Source organism: Haliotis cracherodii, unplaced genomic scaffold, assembly GCF_022045235.1.
Source record: "Haliotis cracherodii isolate W230 unplaced genomic scaffold, xgHalCrac1.p SCAF_10, whole genome shotgun sequence".
NCBI classification, from domain to species: Eukaryota; Metazoa; Mollusca; class Gastropoda; order Lepetellida; family Haliotidae; genus Haliotis; species Haliotis cracherodii.
The window spans coordinates 3,789,087-3,804,305 of NW_027266265.1; the positions used below are offsets into that span (position 1 = coordinate 3,789,087).

The following is a 15,219-nucleotide window of genomic DNA, read 5'->3' on the forward strand; positions in this document are numbered from 1 at the left end:
AGTAACCCAGTGCAGTGGTATAACATTGCCACTCTCTGTAGATAGAGTACGGTAATGCAACACTGCCTCACACAGTAAACAGCAGTATGTAACCCAGTACAGAGATATAACATTGCCACTCTCTGTAGATAGACTACGGTAATGCACACTGCCTCACACAGTAAACAGCAGTATGTAACCCAGTACAGTGATATAACATTGCCACTCTCTGTAGATAGAGTACGGTAATGCACACTGCCTCACACAGTAAACAGCAGTATGTAACCCAGTACAGTGATGGAGTGACCGTGACCGGATTACGGAACCAACCCTCATCAGGAGACGTAATCAGAGTGGACATATAACTATACATCATGTGGCTGTTCAAGAAAGGTAAGTGTTTTCTGGTGAACATTTGAGCGTGATGCCTTTGCTGAGATGCTTCACTTAGTGATACGTTGATGACGTTAACTCTTGGGTGTATTGTAAACAGTGGGTCACCTCTCTGTCACATCAGCTGTGCCGTGTTCAGTGGGCCGTGTCCCAGATGGCCGAGTGGCCTGCACATAGCCTTGTGTATTTCAGTTGGTTTAAGATAATATATGTTTGTTTTCGTATAAAGGTCAAACTTATTATTAAAAGGAGCAGTGGAGTATAACAGTTAATTATAAACACAGCGATATAATTGTATACTCTATCATTTTGTTTGGGATGGAGTTTGATTAGAAATCTTGAATCTGGCCATGTCAGAACTCGCGACGTACAGGTATTGACCGCGGTGGGTGTACAGGGCTGGGATGTTCCAACTGTGGGGAAATATCAGAGGTCTCCGCACTTGTATGTGGAGCGTTATATATCTGTGTCAATCACACCTCATTGGCTTTCTCGTGCTTGCTTCCAGGATAGAGAATATGCACGCAGTTGTATATAGCATTGGAAGAGGAGATACACTTACAGCTTCGTGATATTTGCATTGACTTCCTTCTCGACTTACAATTAACAACAGGTTATTACTCGCCCGTTGAACTGTAATGCAAGTTGGCTGTTTTAATTAGGGGAAAGGGTTAGTTAGGTGTCAGGTATTGTGACAGATGTGGTCATTGTTGATGTTTACCTGGTCCAGGTGAAACTGACAAGCGTTGTTCATTACTGGAGGAAACATCGATTGATTGATCAGTGTATAGACAATTAGTGGCATTCAACAGATGTGGTGTAACCTTGACGTTAGTGATTGTCGTGATGATTTGTTATACACCAGTGCAACTGCATGTATGTGGTTGAATGACACAATAGTGATGACGTCTGCAATCATTTTTTATGACGATAACAATAGCAAGGATGATGATGATGATAAGCATGTACAGGTGATCATTTTGTGATGCAATAAATGTTAGTGTGATGATGTGATGATGATGATGATGATGATGTAGAAGAAAATGCTGATGTTGACGTAATTGTGAGGGAATCAGCAATGATAACTACAACAATAACAAGGTTGTTATCAATGACGATGATGATGTAAAGGTGCTGGTATGATGACGGCGACGTCGATGATGATAATGACGGTCTTGATGTGACAATGATATTCATGTGACGATGGCGATGATGCTAGTGATGACGAGGATGGGGACGACGACACATTTACACGAATGTTGTGTTTAAAGCACGTCGAAATAACACCATCATTTCTCTATTGAAGCTCCATGAAGGTTAGGTTGCAGCCTGCTCTGATATGCATTTTACATGTTTTATAGCTAATTGCATACTTAATATTAATCTTAATCGATAGTTTAATATAACAAGAAACACAATATCTATACAATTTGCAAACCAGTAGATAATGCACCAGGAGGAGCGCATTGTACGGTATGTTTTTCTTATTGTTGCATAATATCCTCTATATCCTGGAATAGGGACTGACATGAAAGAAAGACATTGCATGAATCATACTAGTTAATACAAAACAGCGTCTGATGCAGAGCTAAGGCTTCACAAGGATGGTTATAGAGGCAATAATGCTACAAAGGCTACTTGGACCGCCAGCCACCTGGGTATGCAGATGTGTTCACACCTTTCATGACCCCGTCAAGTCGGTCTAAGTGCGTCTTCAGCTATTCTAGGCCTCCCTTCTGCATCGCTGCCACCTTGATAAAGCATCAGTATTGTTGGAAAATGCGTTACTTCCCACTCAGTAAATCAGGCCTGTTGGACTGACAGAAAACCCAATCTGGGAACTCTATGTACGTTTGTTAGCTAAGAGAGGTTTATGTCAGTATGGAAACCCCATGGAACACAACACAACACGTCCAATAAATCGCAATTAACACCACTTATCGTTGCCGTTTCCCAGCACTGAAACAATTCAAATAGAGTGCTATCGAATATGTGTTGTTTGGTTTCAGGGCCAAAGCATGTTCTTTGCTTTTATCAATCATAGACGCCTTCCAGCATGAGTCGACAGTTGAGTGATGACGTCACACCCATAACCATTCGCATCTTCGATCGATGAAGATTCTGTCTTAGCTCACATGGTTATAGTTCAAGAACGGTTTCGTCAATCAACACAATATCACTCTACTGAAACTTTACCCCATCATCACTGAAATACTATGTGAATGTTTGACACTGTAGGACGATTCTCCTGGCCGATTCCTGGTGTATATAGCATCCTTGAGATTCCTGGAAGCGCACTGTGCAAATATTGGCCAGCCCGCGCTGCCGCTAAGGTGAATTCAATACAGCTGATGTATGCCGGTCATGTGTAGGTTGTTTTGATAACTTATCCTTATGGCATTAAAGAGAGCCTTGCCTGCCAAATCAATTCCGACTGTTGTGTGCACGTGGCAACGGAAAGTGGAATACCACTTAAAGCTATCATGGTTAATTGCTGATGTTCCTTGACAGACTCTATATACATATATAGGTGACCATGGCTATGGGTATTCTTAGATTTGTAAAACCCCAGAAATGTTACGTCGCGGTATATCCCCATTGAGGTGGTGGTGGGTAACAGACAGCTGTTTGTTATTAGAAGACACCTTCAGTTCCATAAATGCATCCCACTTCATCCTGGATTAATGAACACATTGCCCTTTTACTGTTTATTTGGGGGTAGTCAGAGGCGGGTAGTAGGGGTAAGAGAGGGGGGTAGCGGGGATGAGAGAAGTCTATTTTGGTATCGTGAGCTGTCCCTGAAGACAACGTCGGCCGCTCTTGAGAGGCCTCATGAATAGATTGTCTTACGGGAAAGAAGAAGGTCCGGGATTCGCCCGTCTGGTCGCGTCAAATCAAAAGACGCTTAAGATATGTATGGCCCAGACGCGATTATTAGCAGGCCGCCGTAATATAGACAAAACATAGAATGTTTTCTGATTGCGGCGTAAAACGTCGTACGTTCACTAACTCACATGTACAGTGTCGGGTAACATCACCTAACTCACGTGCTGTCTTGCTGCATTCGGGATGGGGGTTCCATTTCAAATATTTTTATGTATTTTTCTTCGTGCGATACAATCTAATACAAGGATAGACATAGATTGTCACGCGAAAACATAAGACAGTTGACACAAGACAAGAACGGTGACACCGATTTTCTGTTTTCAAAGATTACTAATCTGACTAGGGCATTCAGAGGATTCTGAGATGTGCACTGGTATACACAATTCAGTACTTCATAGATGAGGTTGAGGGATTGAGTGATAAAGCATGGAGATGCTTACCTTTTCAATCATCCTGCACTTTCCCTTTCTTTGTGGAGATGAACTCCTATAACCCGCTTTATTGAATCTCCGCCAACCTGTGTTGTACAGATATACAACTTTCTGTGAGTGTCATCGGAGGTTTCGCAAGGGTATATAGAATCCTGTATTTCTGAAACATACTGTAAATAATCTACGGTTTAGCACAGGCCTTATCCAAATTAATGACATGTGGATTTCATGCTTCATACCTATATAAACAGCAGTCTGTAACCACTTGCAGTGATAAAACGTTACCACTCTCTGTAGATAGACTAAGGTAATGCTACACTGCTTTACACAGTAAACAGAAGTCTGTAACCTCTTGCAGTGGTATGCTATTGGCGCTCTCTGTAGATAAAATACGGTACTGCTATACCGCACCTCACTGTAAAAAGTAGTATGTAACTAAGTGCAGTGACAAAACATTACCATTTTCTGTAGGTAGACTACGGTATTGCTACACCGCCCCACACAGTAACCCAGTGCAGTGATAAAACATTGCCACTCTCTGTAGATTGAGTACGGTAATGCAACACTGCCTCACACAGTAAACAGCAGTATGTAGCCCAGTATAGTGATATAACACTGCCACTCTCTGTAGATTGAGTACGGTAATGCCACACTGCCTCACACAGTAAACAGCAGTATGTAACCCAGTACAGTGATATAACATTGCCACTCTCTGTAGATAGAGTACGGTAAGTCCACACTGCCTTACACAGTAAACTGCAGTATGTAACCCAGTACAGAGATATAACATTGCCACTCTCTGTAGATAGAGTACGGTAATGCTACACTGCCTCACACAGTAACCCAGTACAGTGATATAACATTGCCACTCTCTGTAGATAGACTACGGTAATGCAACACTGCCTCACACAGTAAACAGCAGTATGTAACCCAGTACAGTGATAAACGTTGCCACTCTCTGTAGATAGAGTACGGTAAGGCCACACTGCCTCACACAGTAAACAGCAGTATGTAACCCAGTACAGTGATGGAGTGACCGTGACCGGATTACGGAACCAACCCTCATCAGGAGACGTAATCAGAGTGCACATATAACTATCCATCATGTGGCTGTTCAAGAAAGGTAAGTGTTTTCTGGTGAACATTTAAGCGTGATGTCTTTGCTGACATGCATCACTTAGTGATACGTTGATGACGTTAACTATTGGGTGTATTGTAAACAGTGGGTCACCTCTCTGTCACATCAGCTGTTGATGTGCCGTGTTCAGTGGGCCGTGTCCCAGATGGCCGAGTGGCCTGCACATGGCCATGTGTATTTCAGTTGGTTTAAGATAATATATGTTTGTTTTCGTATAAAGGTCAAACTTATTATTAAAAGGAGCAATGGAGTATAACAGTTAATTATAAAACACAGCGATATAATTGTATACTCTATCATTTTGTTTGGGATGGAGTTTGATTAGAAATCTTGAATCTGGCCATGTCAGAACTCGCGACGTACAGGTATTGACCGCGGTGGGTGTACAGGGCTGGGATGTTCCAACTGTGGGGAAATATCAGAGGTCTCCGCAGTTGTATGTGGAGCGTTATATATCTGTGTCAATCACACCTCATTGGCTTTCTCGTGCTTGCTTCCAGGATAGAGAATATGCACGCAGTTGTATATAGCATTGGAAGAGGAGATACATTTACAACTTCGTGATATTTACATTGACGTCCTTCTCGACTTATAATTAACAACAGGTTATTACTCGCCCGTTGAACTGTAATGCAAGTTGGCTGTTTTAATACGGGGAAAGGGTTAGTTAGGTGTCAGGTATTGTGACAGATGTGGTCATTGTTGGTGTTTACCTGGTCCAGGTGAAACTGACAAGCGTTGTTCATTACTGGAGGAAACATCGACTGATTGATCAGTGTATAGACAATTAGTGGCATTCAACAGATGTGGTGTAACCTTGACGTTAGTGATTGTCGTGATGATTTGTTATACACCAGTGCAACTGTATGTATGTGGTTGAATGACACAATAGTGATGACGTCTGCAATGACGATAACAATAACAAGGATGATGATGATGATAAGCATGTACAGGTGATCATTTTGTGATGCAATAAATGTTAGTGTGATGATGTGATGATGATGATGATGATGTAGAAGAAAATGCTGATGTTGACGTAATTGTGAGGAAATCAGCAATGATAACTACAACAATAACAAGGTTGTTATCAATGACGATGATGATGTAAAGGTGCTGGTATGATGACGACGACGTCGATGATGATAATGACGGTCTTGATGTGACAATGATATTCATGTGACGATGGCGATGATGCTAGTGATGACGAGGATGGGGACGACGACACATGTACACGAATGTTGTGTTTAAAGCACGTCCTAATAACACCATCATTTCTCTATTGAAGCTCCATGAGGGTTAGGTTGCAGCCTGCTGTAATATGCATTTTACATGTTTTATAGCTAATTGTATACTTAATATTAATCTTAATCGATAGTTTAATATAATAAGAAACAAAATATCTATACAATTTCCAAACCAGTAGATAATGCACCAGGAGGAGCTTATTGTACGGTATGTTTTTCTTATTGTTGAATAATATCCTCTATATCCTGGAATACCGACTGACATGAAAGAAAGACATTGCACGAATCATACTAGTTAATACAAAACAGCGTCTGATGCAGAGCTAAGGCTTCACAAGGATGGTTATAGAGGCAATAATGCTACAAAGGCTACTTGGACCGCCAGCCACCTGGGTATGCAGATGTGTTCACACCTTTCATGACCCCGTCAAGTCGGTCTAAGTGCGTCTTCAGCTATTCTAGGCCTCCCTTCTGCATCGCTGCCACCTTGATAAAACATCAGTATTGTTGGAAAATGCGTTACTTCCCACTCAGTAAATCAGGCATGTTGGACTGACAGAAAACCCAATCTGGGAACTCCATGTACGTTTGTTAGCTAAGAAAGGTTTATGTCAGTATGGAAACCCAATGAATCGCAATTAACACCACTTATCTTTGCCGTTTCCCAGCACTAAAACAATTCAAATCGAGTGCAGTCGAACACGTGTTGCATTGCAGTGCAATCTTTTGTTTTCATCAAATATTTTATTTTCTATTTTATGGTCTCTGTTACAATTAACCATAATTAAACGCCTTCCAGCATTCGAAGATATATTATTTTTATTTTCACACTTAAATACATCTCACATACACGGATGAAGTTTGTGTCTCATCACCCGACATCACACAGGTGGTCCAGCAAGTTGTATGTGTTGCTGTGGTAGGAGACGACGCGGCCCTGTGTTCAGGATCCAATACTGACCCGGCCACAATGATAACGGTAAATCGTGTCCGCGCCTATTGGGAATGTCGATGAGCGATCTTTTACTCGGCGTTAGCGTTATTAACATGATGTGATTTGTCAACCAACCGAGTTAGTTCTCCCAGGGGAGCAGTCTGCATAATTAGCATTCCACCGTCCGAGATGTTATTAAATCATCGGCCGATGATTCAGACAGTTCCTGGCAATACCGTAACGTGCCTAGAAATATACTTCACATGTCAAGGATAACGGTTATCCTACTGTTGATTGTTTAACGCCGCACTCAGCAATATTCCAGCTATATAACGGCGGTCTGTAAATAATTGAGACAATCCAGAGATTGACACCATGAGCATCGATCTATGCAATAGTTATTGGGATACGATGACATTCATCAAGCAAGTCAGCGAGCCTGACGCGGATAATGATGAACCTCAGATCAGCGTCTTGTTTATGCGGCTTTTCTGTGTCTGGACGATGAGGGTTGTGGTCTGCCTTGTCTGTTCGACATTCAGTTTTACCGCCGTGTACTAACTGCTTGCCTTATGAGGCGATTGACTTGGAGACGTTGTTGATCATTGCACACCGACGACTTGGGAATTTGCTCATAATATCAACCAATGTATGTATGTATGTATGTATGTATGTATGTATGTATGTATGTATGTATGTATGTATGTATGTATGTATGTATGTATGTATGTATGTATGTATGTATGTATGTATGCACTGAAGTACTGTTTAATGCGGCGTTAAACCTAACTCACTCTCTCACAGTCTTAAAAGGGTCGGTCGGGTAGCCTAGTGGTTAAATCGTTCGCTCGTCACGCCAAAAGCCCGGGTTCGATTCTCGACATGGGTACAATGTGTGAAGCCCATTTCTGGTGTCCCCCCGCCGTGATATTGCTGGAATATTGCTAAAAGCAGCGTAAAACCATATTCCCTCACTCACTCTAAACATAGTTGGAGGACGACCCAAATCAACCAAAGACGGAACCCTTCGCGGATTCAAGTGAACACAGATGTATTACAGTTGTCGCGACACGACATTAGCGGCATAAGTTGAATTTAAATTGCACACGTTACCCTCTGACATTAGCCACCGTATCGAGCTGACATTAGCATCAGGACACTAGAATATTCGGAACACGCATGAATTTGTAATTGTTCAATTTGCCGTTTACAAGAGGACAACTGTGACAGGAATCGTTTGATCACGGATCGTGTCAATATCATGATTATTCAATTGCATTAGTTTACAGCAATGTAATTTGATCAACTCGACTTGAAATTGTTACACATGATCCCAACTGAAAATTATAATTGAATATGGCCGATACGACACACGCATCTGAATGCATAGCCTTATTGGTGGCCAAAAAAATAGCTGACAGTTAGATATGTAAATGTATAGCCGCGTCTCTGTTAAATAACAGTGAATTCGATTTGTATGCCTCATATGTGAATATATTCAAAACAGTCACGTGACTATATTGTTCTGTTGGTAAAATTGAATACGTTGAATAAATAAATAGTTATTAGGCCTGTCGATAATGCGCTTGTTTGTATTAAATATACAAACAGGTATGAATATGAATCCAAATATTGGTAAACAATAGCCAACCTTTGGGTAAGATGTAATGACGGCCACAATAGCGCCACCATTCCCTGAAATGCACTCAAAATATACCCGATCTTACAAGATGTGTACAAGATGTTGTTTTGACGTCATTTCCATGCGTGTTCATAAACCATGGCGTTATGTGGGAAATAGCCGAACAATTGGAAGGAGGCCGTTTTTAAGATGAATATGTCAAGTGGAACATTCGCACACAGCTCACTATAAAAAAACAACCTTTACTCTACAAACATTTATATATTAAGATCGTTGTTTATAGTTATTAGGATATGTAATTGTCTGAAACAATTGCTTGTTCATTATATATTGTGTACCATATGTAAATATTTCAGGAGATTCCAGCAAATTGGTGAATAAAAAATCTTGTGACTGTTTGCCGTGACACCCGATAATGTTTTCGTATTAGAGTTGACATAAATCGAGTAATTTCCGTCTCCAAGGCGCCTGAACTCAGTATGGTTTCCGTTAGAGGATTGTATTACACCAGAAACAGTCACATTATTGATCCCTTAGGGCGAAATCGAGTGTGATATAATTTACGAAATTGGAAAAAAACATCCTTCAAGAAAATTGGGTCTTCTTTAAACCCACATGACGTGACACGAGGTTGAGTTAAAGCAAGAACACAAAGCTGTCTAAAAAATTGAAAAATGGACCTGATATAATGTTAATGACTATGTTTTGTATTCTATCTAGGTTAAAGTCCTGATAATATGCTCAAGCAAGCAAGACATACTTCACGTTTCAAATTTTCTAAGTGCATGCAAATTCAAGGATGTCGAAATGTAAATATATGCTCGTTTCAAGGATTTATTAATGGCATAACATGTTTTTCCTCCTCTGCTGATCATACACATTAAAAATTAACTGTTTCACAGCAGCTGAGTAGCGCATCTTGTCAGTCAACAACGACATGTACTAGGTAGCACGTGCAGCACCTGTTTGCGCTGTTCCTCCTACTGTTGTGCCCCCTCCGTTCAAGATGGCAACTTGTTCACATAACACTATGATAGTTTTTGAAACAATTTTTTCCAGTGATGGGAATAAAAGTGACAAACAGCAGATATTGTTGGGTACAGGGTGTTCATTGCCGGGTATCGTGTTGACATTTAATAGATTTTTCCCGATTTTGAGTAATTTTGCAATTCATCTTTCTCATTTGGAGACAAACGGACTTTACATATATTTTCAGTATTATGAAGAACTGTAACTTATTAACAAAAGAGTAGATTACTGTAAAGCAAATATTCGGCTGCCGATATAACCATTATGGCGACTTATAGACAAGAAATACTCCAAGGACGACTTTGCACATACAATTAACGTTTCAAGGTTTTCTGTGCTGAATATTTGAAAAGGAAAATTGTGAAAGAAACGTTCCATGTTTTTTTTGTTTTGTTTTTAACGCCGCACTCAACAATATTCCAGCTATATGACGGCGTAAGGATAAGACATATTGATGACCAACTTCTTTATTACAATTAGGAGCAACGTTTCGGTGTAGGTTCTAACACCGTTATCAAGCCAGTAGGACGGTGTTAGAACCTACACCGAAACGTCGCTCCTAATTGTAATCAAGAAGTTGTTCATCCATATATCTTATCCTTACTTAGTACTCCAACTTCTAAATGCCTTTCAAAGAAGTTATATGACGGCGGTCTGTAAATAATCGCGTCTGGACCAGACATTCCAGTGATTAACATCTTGAGCATCGATCCGGGCATTAGGGATACGATGACATGCATGAACCACGTCAACGAGCCTGACCAGCGATCCCGTTAGTCGCCTCTAACGTAGGTTGCTGAAGACCTATTGTCTACCCGGATCTTCACGGGCCGAACGTTCATTCGGAAACAAAAACAGGCAGCAGACACAAAGATAGCAGGGGGCACGTGTGGCCCAGTCGTCTAAGGCGCTGCGATTCGCTGTGCAGAGTTGCATCCCTTGGGCACGCCAGAAACCTATGATTGTGGGTTCGAATCCCGGTTCGTCCCGATTATGTTTCTAGGTTTGTCAGTACCATACTCGTGCTCGTTGATTTCACCGAAGTGAAACCTGCATCACTTCGGGCTTTCATTCCACATTAAGCTGACACGCCGTGATATAACTGGAATAATGTTAAAAACGGCGTTAAACCCAACTCACCCACTCTTCGGGTGTATAAACAATGGGAAAACATTCATCCATTGTCACCAAAGTAGGGAGTGGTGTTTTTTTGTATCATTTCCCCTTGCCTGAGATATTGCTGAGATTTGAAGATTGCCTTTTAAGAAACACGGTATTTGACACGCGTCAGATATTGCCAATCTCCAGCTATCATTAATTCTCATGTTTTAGTGTAGGAGAGAAGGATCCAACACACACAACCGGCACTAGGTAAAGCGCCATTAGCTTCTGGCAAACACTTTTTTAAAATTGTCAATGAAACGTGACGTGATTGAGGTACTGCCCCCAGGGAACTGGTACTGTTTGTTCTGTCCAGGAATTCATTGCCAGACCAATCCCAGATGGCATGGAATTGGTCAACTGTTTTTGTTTGTTTGTTTGTTGTTTAACGCTGCACTCAGCAATATTCCAGCTATATGACGGTGGTCTGTAAATAATCGAGTCTGGACCAGAAAATCCAGTAATTCACATCATGAGCGTCGATCCACGCATTTGGGATCGATGTCATGCATCAACCAAGTCAGCGAGCCAGACCACTTGATCCCGTTAGTCACCTCTTACGACAGGCATAGTCACCTTTTACAGCAAGCATGGGTTGCTGAATACCTATTCTACCCCGTAATCTTCACGGGTCACAACTGTCATTGCATGGATGTGATCACAATAGCCTCAGTTTTGTAATTTACAGTTTTGTAGGTTTTCATGATGTTTCCAATCAACAAACTATCGTGTTGCATTATAAAAAATATTTTTTAGTTGCGGTATGTCCATTATAAATGAGGCATCATTAGACGGCTTTGAAGTATTCACGTGAATGTGTTTAGCCACTAACCTGTATTGTAGGACTCAGTCGTGTCATTTACAGTATTATAGGATTCTCGGGGTGTTTTCAATCAGAAAGCAGATGTTTTACAGTTGTGATTGGAGATAACTGTAAATCTGAATAATCTGAATTGATCATATTTACACATTTAGACTGTAAAATATTCGACACGAACCGCACTGTAAGCTATACAGACTTAATGACAACTTACTATGCACGGACCAATCTTGGCCCACAGATCCATCCAAGCCCTGCGTCAAACATGATAAACGATGTTATAGTACAGGAAGAAAAGCTGTGAAGGTCCGCACTGGAATTGTGTATGGTGTACTATCCCAACAGACATCCTACGCATGGTTCTGCGTTGTGTAATTCTCTGAAGTACTTATACGTATTCCAGAAGCTCATGAACTATGTATATGACAATGTATACCAAGTAGAGGGGTTGTGCTCGACAATGTGCAGTGTACATATCATGTATAGAGAATATATCATGTAACCTTCATTAGATTTATGGACTGACAACATCACTGCAGCCAAGAATGATGTTCCATGTTCTGTTGGGATTTTCTGCTGTGTGTTTAGGTAAGGAAATCCTATGTCTTTGTTCCTGTTCAACTGACGAATTGACATGTCCATCACAGCAGTTTGTATTGACTACATTAGTTTTATACAAGGTCCCGGGTGACAGAAAGTGGTAACTGAGAGGCAGCAATACGTTGTATAAGCTTCCCTTTTCTCTGGCTATATATCTATTCCAAGTATGACGATGTGATTCCCTAATAGAAACGCAGATGGTGACTCAGAATCAGCAGGTACAGAACCAACTTGGGCGATAGATAAATGACCACACAAAGTCAATAAACAATGAATTAATTATAGTTAAACACACTTTTAGATTTGCAGTACAAAACGCAATACAGTGGGCCAAGAATTAATGTTAGTGAACTCAAGAATGTCCAGTAAACTCAAGAATGTCCAGGGAACTCAAGAATGTCCAGTGAACTCAAGAATGTCCAGAATATTATCATTCTTTGTTTGAATTGAAAGAGGCCTGTCTTAGTTCTAGAATCCAGAATTTTTTTGGACTCTTGGTATCCAATCCGCACGTGGCCAGTAAATAAGACACAAGTCAGGCCAAAAATGCTTCGAATCGTCGTCTTATCGCCCCTATATAGGTACAGCAGCCTGAAAGAAACATCTAAAACGACCATGTCAGGTCCGTTCAGGTGAACCAGGGCCATGCTCAATGGTATTTTCGTTATCTGTATGCGTTCTGTGTTGTCCCGCTTTAACATGGTGTCAGTATGATCTGTTCACCAAAGTAGGCCTATAAATTTTGTTAATATCTACATGAACTGTCAGATATCCATGAGTCCGATGCTATCTTGCTGTTCTGTTATTCCCAGGTTGTAAGTCATTCATGTATCGCATGCTACACCCCTGTTCCATGTAGTGGTTTTATTGTCCTGTGCTTTTATTATATATATGTATATTCTTTACTGGGGACACGGGCGGCCCATTTGCCATCAACATTGCTATTTCCTGTGCGAATCATATTTGTGATTTAATTATCATAGGTTTGAACCCCTGATTCTCATTGGTTGTGATTCTGGGTTCGTCAGTACCATTTACTTTGTCTTGAATTTTGCATTAAGGTTAATAGTTACACCAAAGATTCGATATATAACTTTGATGGTTGTGCTCGTGGGTTTCACCAAAGTGAACATTGTCAAAGGGTGTTTACCTTCACGCTGAGGTGATATGCCATGACATAACAGACATGATGTAAAAAGCTCACTCATTCACTCACCTACTCGTTCACCGTAGCCTCCTGTCATATAGTGTCCCTCTGTGGAATGCTAATTCTATACTAGTATATATTCTGCCCTCTTTTCCTGCTATCTTTTGTCTTATGCTATTTCTTTGTCCCATGATATCGTTTTGTTCTATGAGGGCTGACTGGTGAGTTCTAGGCCTCACACAGAAGGAATTGCGTCATAGTCTTTTATTGTGAACATTACATGATGTCATAGAGGTATATCTGCAGACACCTTGGGCTGGTGTGAAGTAAACAGGGGCCTTTGCCCTTTGGTAAACGGAACAATTTGAGGAATGTGCAGTGATTAATTATTAGTTATTAATCATTATTATCTCAGAAAAGAACCAAATACAATTATGCCAAAACGTTTTACTGTTCGCCTTTGTACACCACGATACCACGTGAATTCTTAAAAATAATTTTCTTGAATATTTTCAATCTATACAAAGAACGAAGTTCAATTATGTCAAAACATTTGAATTTTCACCTTTGTACATCACTATCCCACACCAACTGATGCCACGTGAAATTATCAGAGTAAATATATCATCTAATTTCGCCTGTAAACGTTTATCATAATCCACACAACCGGCGTATTATAAAAGTGACAGAACTGTATCCATAATCATACAAAATGTCTACCGGAAGCAGAGTCCATTGTACCATTCCGAGTATATCACAAGTAAGTATATATATGAAATACGGCTTTTATTTAGTAAAAACTATTATCCTCATGTCCGTCTCGATTCAGCACAATGTGTCAATAACGAACGCTTGGAGAAACGTGACTGATTGTTGTTATCAGAACACTAATAAAATATAACAAAAAAATGAATTAAATCAAAGCAACGGTTGCATGTACGAAAACAACTTTTTTCCAAAGATGCGAGTTACAAAATTTATAAGACGTCCAAATAGTCGAAAAGTAAAAATAATTATGTCATAATTCTAAGGATGCTTTGAACAAAAAGAATGAAATCACTCCTTGAAGATTCACGTCGGTTGCTGTGACTGATTAAATGAAAGTCTGATCACAAGAACCGTGGATGTATTTGTAATACAGACCAATGTCTCAAAGCATTCTGCGTCGAACATAGACAAAAAGACACAGATACCCCTCCAGGAGAGAAACAAGAGGCAGCTTTCATGTGTTTGTGGTGGAATTATGGTGGACTACAATCTCCTCATAGATTTGTCAGCACCATTTAATTTGTCTGGAGCTTTAGGTTTAATGGGCAAACCAAAGATTCGACACATCAGCTTTGATACTCGTGCTCGCGTTAAACCTGGTCGTACAATGTTGCTGTCGAATTATTTGAAACGAAGTCGACAACTGTTTTCTGGTGTGTAGGTCGGCAGTGGAGGGCAGTTATAGGACCCCACACTGTTGATTGTCGCCCAATAGATGTTCTGTGTTTATGTACGTAATGTTTTGAACTCTTCATTGCGATCTTAGCATTCATAAAGCGCATGAACAAACGTTCAGTTTTAAGGATACATGGTGTATCTCGATGTCTATGTAGTTGTGTGGCGCTGATTTTTCACCTTCAGGAAATCTAAACGCGAACAAAACTTTGTTTCCATAACCACGTGTTTATGAATCACTTTTAAATAGTGATGACACCAGATGACAGCGCCAAGGTGGGCGTATCCTGCCCATATTAATATTTCTGCCTTTTCCCGTGTACTACGTATACTATTGGCTGTCGGGCATCCCGTCCTGCGCTATGGACACAC

At 40.6% G+C, this 15,219-nt stretch overlaps 1 protein-coding gene across 6 annotated transcripts in view; it reads left to right on the forward strand.

Moving 5' to 3' along the window:
- Positions 1 to 316: 316 nt before the first annotated feature.
- Positions 317 to 15,219, forward strand: part of LOC139445297 (glycine receptor subunit alpha-2-like) — a 140,574-nt gene continuing 125,671 nt past the window's right edge. For 5 of the 6 annotated variants that reach the window (XM_071226428.1, XM_071226452.1, XM_071226461.1 and 2 more), the window contains exon 1: positions 317 to 372. In XM_071226428.1, coding sequence (XP_071082529.1) covers positions 354 to 372 — 19 coding nt within the window. In that variant the 5' untranslated portion in view covers positions 317 to 353. Of the gene's footprint in view, positions 373 to 4,727; positions 4,813 to 15,219 lie in introns of those variants that run through there. The other variant, XM_071226432.1, reaches the window with a different exon arrangement.